The following is a 9,458-nucleotide window of genomic DNA, read 5'->3' on the forward strand; positions in this document are numbered from 1 at the left end:
ATATATCAGAATGTCGTCAATGAACACAACCACGAACTGGTTTAATAATGGTTTGAATATCCTGTTCATTAGGTCCATAAAAGCTGTCGGGGCATTGGTAAAACCAAATGGCATAACAAGAAACTCATAATGGCCATACCAAGTACGGAAGGCCGTTTTCGAAATGTCTTCTGATTTGATTCTCAACTGATGATATCCCAATCGAAGATTGATCTTGGAAAACACACATGCCCCTTGCAATTCATCAAACAAATCATCTATCCGAGGAAGCGGATATTTATCCTTTATGGTAACCTTGTTCAATTCCCTATAATCTATACATAATCTCATACTTCAATCTTTCTTCTTAACAGACAACACTGGTGCTCCCCATGGTGAAACACTGGGTCGCACAAAACCCTTCTCTAAGAGTTCTTCCAACTGATTTTTCAATTCTTTCATTTCTAAAGGTCTCATACGATACGAGGCCTTAGAAATAGGCACCTTTCCAGGAGCTAGGTCAACAGTAAATTCAACTTCCCTATTCGGAGGTAGACCTGGAAGGTCTTCGGGAAACACATCTACAAATTCCCTAACTATAGGGACGTTCACAATCTTCATATCATTATCATTGACCTCAACTACTGAGGCCAAGAAAGCTTTACAACCTTGTCTAAGAAATCCACAAGCTTGCATAGCAGACAAAACTATAGGAGTCGTGTGAGCTCCACTCCCTTCAAAACAAAAATTCTCTTCTCCCGGAATTTCAAAATTCACTACCTCCTTATAGCAATCTACTAAAGCATGATGGACAGACAACCAGTTCATACCCAAAATCACATCAAAATCAGACAACTCAAGCAAGATAAGATATGCTAACAGTTCTCTATTTCAAATTCTGACAGGACACATCTTACTGATTCGGTTATACATATAGTGTATTCATATAGTAATACAACGCATTCCCTTTTTGGAGCCAATATCTACCCATCACATATTTCTCATGATTCTTACCCAATCACAAACTCGCATGCTTCCCAAGCGTCCACAGGTGCATTTGAATTTATAACTGGGCCCTGATCGCGCGACTGATTTATGTGTTATCAGGCGTCCCCAATACACACAAACCCATCAAGCGCTTCCAAATTGCTCCTTATCTAAATCCCCAACTCTCACAGTCAAAGTCCTTTGTTCAAATGATTCTACCTAGGACCTAAAGCCTAACCTTTGATACCACTTTTCTGTCACGCCCCAAACCCCACCCTGGGCGTAGAACGTGGCAGCGCCGTACACCTACAAGACGAATCCCACAAATGTACAAGGCTACAAAGCAATAACAAAATAACCTGACAATTCATAACTGAAATATCAAAGTTCAATTAATGCGAACCCATTAGAGTCAAATCAAATCTCATCTCTCCCCAAAGAGTCAACGAGGAAATAAATAATATGGTCTTTACATCTTATTCAAAGTACTCACTTCCTAAAGAATCTGAAAACAAATAAACTAATTTCCGAGTCAAAGTCCAAAGCTGAAAAGCTCAGTACATAATAAAATACAAAAGTACAGTCTAAGCATGCCAAGGTTTAATATGGTTTGGATATTAGAGTCAAAGCAGAAGACTGAGTTCACAGTTGAATAATAGGCACAAGGTAAATATGTGTGCATGAAAAATATGGTTCTGAATTAAAGTGTGATAAGCAATTCAATGTCTAAGTTCTGATCAAAGTCAGAGGTTTTCATAATTCAAAAGCTATGGTCAAAGCCGTGTGGTGTTCAGAGTTCAAATACACTTCAGAATCATCGGCATGGCCAGAAGACATGTTATTGTTTATCCACCGACAGTCCACGGTGTCAGAACTAGTTCCTCAAGTTCAGATACAAGTCGACAGGGCCAGCGTTTTATCCCACTGACGGGCCAGAAGTTCCAGTGTACTACCCCCACGGTGGGTCCAGAGTTGCCAAATGTTTTACCCCTATATGGCAAGGTGTAGAAATAATCCAAGCCTCCACATAAGTGTTCAGAAGGTATCAAGGGTTCATGTTCAGATAATTTTAATTATTCAAATGGTTCCAATGATTCAAAGTTCTAAACAGTAGTTTTGAAGGTTCAAAATTCCGAACATATATTCATAACGGTTATTTCAAAGATTCAGGGTTTAGAACAGTTATTCCAAAGGTTCAGAGTTCAGAACAGTTATTTCAGAGGTCAAAACATTTATTCCAAAGGTTCAGAGATCAGAACAGTTATTTCAGAGGTTCAGAGTTCAGAACAGTTATTCCAGAGGTTCAGAGTTCAGAACAGTTATTCTAGAGGTTCAGAGTTCAGAACAGTTATTCTAGAGGTTCAGAGTTCAGAACAGTTATTTCAGAGGTTCAGAGGTCAGAATAGTTATTCCAAGGTTCAGAGTTCGAAACAGTTATTTCAGAGGTCAGAACAGTTATTCCAAAGGTTCAGAGTTCAGAACAGTTATTTCAGAGGTTTAGATACTTCTAAATATTCAAATAGTTCTAAAGATTCAAAATTCAAAGCGATGGTTCCAAAGGTCTAAAGTCCAGACAGATATTCATATAGTTGTTTCAAAGGTTCTAAAGTAGCAGTGGGTGAAACAAAACGGCATGCTAGACTTGAAGCAAATCCCGAGGTTCAAAGGCATCAATATTGGTTTCCAAAGTCAATAGTGATTCAAATGAGAAGGGTTTATAATACCCAAAGTAGTACGTTATTACGTACCTCAAAGTAGTTCAATTCTTTTCTTAATTCGGACTACGATTCAATATCCTGATCTGAAAAGAACATAAGTGACAACAAATAAGGGCCCATTTGAATAAGTTATGAATTTCTGAAGTTTTGGAAAAATTGTTGCACCGGTCGTCCGAGAATTACGGACATCCGAGAATACAGACGTCCGAGGATCCATCTGACGCAAAACTTGGTACTCACGGACGTCTGCTAGTTTCTGAACGTTTGCCCCACGAGCGGACACAGATTTCTTCTAAACGCGATTTTCCACCTTTTTGTCACTAAAACAGCCATAACTCCTTCGTTTGGGGTTCAAAACGTACGAGGTCGGATCCGTTGGATTCTTATCGGCGAGAGGAATCCATTAAATTCTATTTCACGCTCCAAATTCATATGCATAATTTAAGAAAGAAATCATCAAAGATTCTACGTCGAATCTCCAAAGTTCTATTTTCTGAATTCAGATTCAAATATATTGATTTTGAGTTCGTTGGAATCGTAATTCAATATCGGATCTAAGGAACTCAAGATCAACCCAAAGATTCTTGTTTCTAATTCTTATTAATCAAAGATCTTATTTCTTTTCTCTTTTCAAACCCTTGTTTTAGGATTCCTAACTATCCAAATCTTTCATAGTTCATAGATCTTACCTGGACTCGCGGCTTCGACTCCGAAATCGCGATCTCCTCGGTCTTCTCCTTCTCTTTCTCCAATTTCTTTCTGTAGGGCTTAAACAAAACGTTTAGGGTTTGTTTAGCCATAAAAAGATGTATTATAGGCTTTATTAGGAAGCCCTAATCAGAGTTAATTTCAATCGGACAAAAATGCCCATCTTTTAAAGAGGGGGACAAAAAGTTAAGTGGGGGGGTATTTTGGGTATTTACACCTAGAGAAAGAAATCAGTGAAAGAGAAGGAGAAGAGCAAGAAGATCACGATTTCGGAGTTGAAGCCGTGAATCAAGGTAAGATCTATGATCTATGTAAGATTCTTTATATTAGGAACCCTAACTTAACGAGTTTTAGGGTTTACAAGAATCGATTTAGATTTGATTTCGTTTGGTTAAGAATATGAGGACTGATCTTGAATTCCTTGGGGTTAATATTGTTCTTAATTTCGATGAACTCAAGATCAGGAAATTTGAGTTTATGGAGATTCGAATTAGGATCTTTAGCATTTTTTCTTAAAATCGTATGATTGAATTCGGAGCGTGAAATCGGGTTTGGCGGATTCCCCTAGTCGATACGAATCCATCGGATCTGACCTCGCGCAATTTGAAGTCCGATTGAATCAGATATGATTTTGTTCGGGCGCCCGAAGGGGCCATTCAGGCATTCGGTCCGGGCGTCCGAATGTGAAGAGATTTGGAACCCAAGAGTGGGTTTTTCTCAGAGGCGTCCGAAGATTTGAGTGGGCGTCCGAACCCTGGAAATTTTGAAAGTCTATTTGAACTTTGAATTTTAGATTTTTGGCTTTTGCGTTACCTCCAGGGGCCCTTATTTGTTATATATATACTCTGTTCAGATCAGAGTATTGAAACCTAATCGGATTTAAGGAAGGGAATGAACAACTTTGAGCAACGTAATAACGTACTACTTTGGGTATTTATAAACCCTTTTGTGGGAGCCGATTTTTTTCCGTGTTTGCACAAGACGAAGGGGATCACCATAATCGGGTTTTCAGGGGGTATTATTTGACCCGCGTATCTTGTGAACTCAGGATCGTAGTCCTAACTTCGCGAGATAGAAAGAATTCAGAGTCGCCACCTAGGTTAGGGCCTAGGACCAGTGTCTATTCTCCCAAGGAAATTAGTAACGATCGAATTTCATTGGAAAAATAGTAATCAAGGGTTCCTTTGCTCTCGGCCTAGAACCTTATATTTTCCTCTGTTTGCCTTAAGGCATGGTCCTTACAGATATCTGGGTAAGGGTTGTGGTTACAATTGGGGAAGGTGTTAAGCACCCATCTTGCCCGAATTAATCTTGTCTCTTAACTTAGATTGGCATTTTGGAAGGATTTGAAATGAAATAATTTGATTTTTTATTTCCCTTCTTAGATTATACTTAATTCCGTATGTAAATGAAGTAAATTTACAAAAGAAATCGAAAATAAATGATAGTTAACCTGACTGGTATTGTAAGTTGTATACGGCTCTCATAAGAATTCGCGACTTACTCACGATGCAGGTTAACTTAAATCAAACAGAAAATGACTATACAGAAAGTAAAAGTAAGACAGAGGGTTTTATAACATAAGTTCAGGGGGCAATTTGTGCGCCCGAGATCTTATGATGTCACCACCTCATACTTTACTGTGCAGAAAGCTATAAACTGCAGAAAGTAAAAGCAAGTCGGAGGGAATAATGTCTCAAGCGCTTGGCCGTAGCCGAACAAGTCTCTTTCACACCTCAACCTCGTACCTTAGTTTGCATAAAGCTGTAAATTGCAGAAAGTAAAAGCAAGTCGGAGGGAATAATGTCTCAAGCGCTCGGCCGTAGCGGAACAAGTCTCTTTGACACCTCAACCTCGTACCTTATTGTGCATAAAGCTGTAAAGTGCTTGAATTAGTTAAAGGCAGGTAGAGGGGCTTGACATCAGAAATGATGAAACCCACCCTACCAGTTTCGTAAATACAACTGGAAAGTAGTAAAGGGGCAGGTAGTGGGGCTTGACATCACGGATGATGAAACCCACCCATACCCGTTTTGTAAATACAACTGGAAAGTAGTAAAGGGGCAGGTTGAGGGGCTTGACATCATGGATGATGAAACCCACCCATACCAGTTTTGTAAATACAACTGAAAAGTAGTAAAGGGGCAGGTTGAGGGGCTTGACATCACAGATGATGAAACCCACCCATACCCGTTTTGTACATACACAACTGAAAAGTAAATGGATTACATCTTTCTGTTATTTACATTTTTAGGGTTTTATTCTTACCACTTGGAGAGTTGGGCAGCGTAACCGCGCTTGTTTGAAGATGGAGACTTCAGAGCTTGCCAAAATTTTGGCAAAACCACGGCACTATGTTGAGAATAGGGCGTTGGGTTCTGTGAAATTTGGCAGTGCTACTGCGTTGTGTTGAAAGGGAGCCTTCGAGGCTGCAGAGAAATCGGCGGTGTAACGTCGTTGTATAGCCGAATTGCCTCCGAGTTTGTCGAGATTTCGGCAGAACAACGACATTACTATGAAAAAGTAGGTCGTAGTTCTGTGAAATTTGGCAGAACAACGGCATAAAGAGGAAAGGACGCTCTGAACCTTCGAAAATTCGCCGGAGTGCCGACGTCCGAAAGGAGCTACCTAGTGTTTCTCTACTTTCTCTCTTCTAAAAGCAAGCTGACTAGGATTTCTATCTAATTTTCTATAGGGGTGCGGGGTTTGAATCTCACTAAGAAGGGGAAGAATTACATCGAAGGAAGGTGTATATATCCAGAGAGAGAGAGAGAGGGAGAGAAGAGATAAAAAACTCTTACCCCCCGTAAAAAATATCTGGAACCGACCAGAATTCGTCTAGGATGAATTGGAATTCATCTGGGATGAATTCTGGGATGACATCATCCCCATAAAGTGGATTATGTCGTCCCCGGTTCTCGTGATAGTTCGTCTCTTCTCTGTTTTGTTTTGTAGTGTTTTCATCTTTTATCGGTAACTTTGATCGTCTATATCTCTTCCGATTGGACTTTGATTCGTACTCGGTCAGGTCTGTTGGATTCCTTGTGTTCAGGGCTTTCCAATGAACTAGATATCGGGTGCTTCCGAGAGACAAGGTGTCCTTTGGGTGCTAAAAGATAGTTTCAGACCCAAATTTAACCTACTGATTGGGAATGACGTGTGCAGACGGGCTTACCGGTTTATGCTGTAAAAGGCGGGTGTTGTGTAGACAGGCTTTTGGTTCACCGAAAAAGGCGTTTGCTGTGTTAAAATAGGCTTTCTAGAGGTGGTGGTTTTCGTCTCTTATCGGTGACTTCAATCGTCCATATCTCTTCCGATTGGACTCCGATTCGCACGCGGTCAGGTCTGTTGGATTTCTTGTGTTTAGGGCTTTCCAATGAACTAAATATCAGGTGCTTTTGGGAGACTGGGTGTCCTTTGGGTGCTAAAAGAGAGTTTCAGACCCTAGGTTGACCTATCGGTTGGAATACCGTGTGCAGACGGGCTTGCCGGTTTATGCCGTAAAGGCGGGTGCTGTATAAACAGGCTTTAGGTTTGCCAAAAAAAGGCAGGTGCTGTGTTAAAACAGGCTTTTGGCGGTTTAAAACGGAATTTCTGGCCCATGAGTGGGGTAAAACACTGGCCGTATCGAGTTGTATCTGAACTTTGAGGAATTAGTTCCAACACCGTGGACTGTCGGTGTAAGCAATAACATGTCTTCTGGACCATGCCGATGACTCTGAAGTGTATGTCAATTCTGAATACCTTCGACTTTGATAAGAACTTAGATATTGAATTGCTTTATTGCACCTTTGAAATTTCAAGGGTGGTCCCAAGTACGGCAACTATGAAGAGTGAAAATTAATTAGGTTTCTAACAAGTTTTAATCTTTTGAAAACTCAAACCTAAATTGGAAATTAAGAGATCAAAATGAAATTCAAGCACACAAGTTAAATCTAGAGGTGCAATGCAAAGTAAAGAGCTAGAGTTCAAGAGAGAGTGCACCCGAGATTTAAAGTGGTTCGGTCCTCAAAACGCGAGGCCTACTCCACTCCACCAACAAAGACCCGTTGATGGCTTCACTAAGAGATCTTCTTAACTTCGGCGAAGATCGGTGCCGATTACAAATTCCGATCACTTTTAACCTTGGTGGCAATCCTCACCACGGAGAGTGGGCTACGCTTCTCTGAACACTCGCCCGAATACAATTTCTTGAATAAGAAAGAAAGAACAAAAATCCCTCTCAAGGGTTTACAACTTTGCAGAAGATGTACAAATATAGCCTATAGATCCGAATCCTAATCTTAGATGATGAGAGGCATAAACAAGTTTGATTTACTCTAAGGATGTTCAAGTAGGTTTTTAGAGTGTTAGGATTGATAGTTTGGAAGTTTGGAATGCCCATATATATAGGAAAACCAAAATATGACCGTTCAATGGCATTGTGGTAATTCCAGCAAAATTCCCAACGGCTCAAAATATGACCGTTACAGTGTTCTCGGAGTTCCGAGAAAAAATCTCGGAGTTCCGGGAATTACAAACAGAAGATGAAAAAAGTCTACTGGACCATTTCTCGGAGTTCCGAGAATTTCTCTCGGAGTTCCGAGAAGCCTATGAAGAGCAGATTTTCACTTCATGTTTTTGGGCTTCCAACTTAACACCAAGATGGGATTGCTATGAGGGTTCCAAGGTGTTGGAACTCCACAAATACAATCACTTATATTTTTAGGGTGTGTGTTTATTTACTTAATTATGCCTTTCAAATCTAAAACTAAGATTGGATCTTAATATAATCTAATATAACTTGATCTTCAATGGATTCTTCAAGTCTTCATTTGTCTTGGATTTTGATGTCTTTGGCCTTCATGAAGTGGTCCAATGAGTGCTTCTTGGCCTCAATCGAAGCAATGTTGTCTTAGCACCAATGCGATCTACAACTTAGACAATCAAACACATTAGTGATCATAAATCACTTGTGTATTGGAATCATCAAAATAAGATGGGAATGCCAAGGTGGAAACCATTGGGCTTACAATTTCCCCCTTTTTTATGATGACAAGCACAAGAGATTTTCCAATAAAAAGCACATATATTTTTCTTTACTCAAGAATTCTCTCCCCCTTTGGCATCAATCAAAAAGATTGGGGTAAAAGAGAAACAAAGGGATGAAATATTCAATTTTAAAGCTCCCCCTTTTTCAAGGAAAAAGACAAACCTAGAACTCCCTCTATTTATAATTTTTATTCAACATAAGAGGGGATATTTAATTAACTTTGGAAAAGATATTCAATTTTAAGCAAAAAGCCCCTAATCTAAGCAATTATGAAGATGATCATATGGGGGCTTTGGGAACCCAAGATTTCTTGGTTCCAACACTATCCCAAATCTTAGATGCACATTGGAATTGGTAATGACCATTTATTCCACAATAATGGCATCTAACATGAGGGTTAGATACGCTAGTCCTATCATATGCATGTTTAGGTCTTTGACGAGTCTTCCTCAAGATTATGTCAATAATTTTATCACCATTTAGGAAACCATGGAGACATAATCTTAATCTTTCATTTTCATTATGAAGATGTGTTATTTGATTTAAAGAATCATTAAATTCATCTTCATAAGATTTGGAAGAGCTTGCCATATTTTGAACTTGTGCTAATTGGCAAGATTTTCTTATCCAAAAGACCCTTAAGGGTTTCAATCTCAAGTTTGAAATTTTCATATTGTGCTTGAGATTTGGAAGAAGATTCATTTTTCAAAAAATTAAGTTCATTTTCTAATTTTAAAATAGATTTCTTTTGAACTTTATTTTTAGAAATTTGACAATGCAAGGTATTGCACAATTCATCATAAGATATTTTTTCATTATCACTACTAGATGAATAACATGAGGGTTTAGAGTTTATCTCATCTTCATGGGTGAGTGCCATGAAGCAAAGATCATCTTTCTTTTCTTCCCCTTCACTTGAACTCTTTCCGGAGGTGCTGGTAGCATCCCATCCGGCGGCAAGAGCCTTATGTTTCTTCCATTCCTTCTTTCCCTTGTATTTTGAGGAAGTTGACTTGAGAAGAGGACAATCCGGT

At 39.4% G+C, this 9,458-nt stretch overlaps 1 protein-coding gene across 1 annotated transcript; it reads right to left on the reverse strand.

Moving 5' to 3' along the window:
• Window positions 1–333: 333 nt before the first annotated feature.
• LOC143888610 (uncharacterized) lies at window positions 334–807 on the reverse strand. Its single transcript, XM_077393052.1, has one exon. It carries the CDS (start codon window positions 805–807, stop codon window positions 334–336), a length of 474 nt encoding a protein of 157 aa, XP_077249167.1.
• Window positions 808–9,458: the final 8,651 nt, after the last annotated feature.

The sequence above is a fragment of the Tasmannia lanceolata genome, unplaced genomic scaffold, assembly GCF_043159265.1.
Source record: "Tasmannia lanceolata isolate RefF3 unplaced genomic scaffold, GAP_Taslan_0.1 ptg000012l, whole genome shotgun sequence".
NCBI classification, from domain to species: Eukaryota; Viridiplantae; Streptophyta; class Magnoliopsida; order Canellales; family Winteraceae; genus Tasmannia; species Tasmannia lanceolata.

What these genes read in the sequence shown, in the direction of transcription:
- LOC143888610 (XM_077393052.1), bottom strand. Translation starts at nt 807, where the DNA reads ATGAACTGGTTGTCTGTCCATCATGCTTTAGTAGATTGCTATAAGGAG.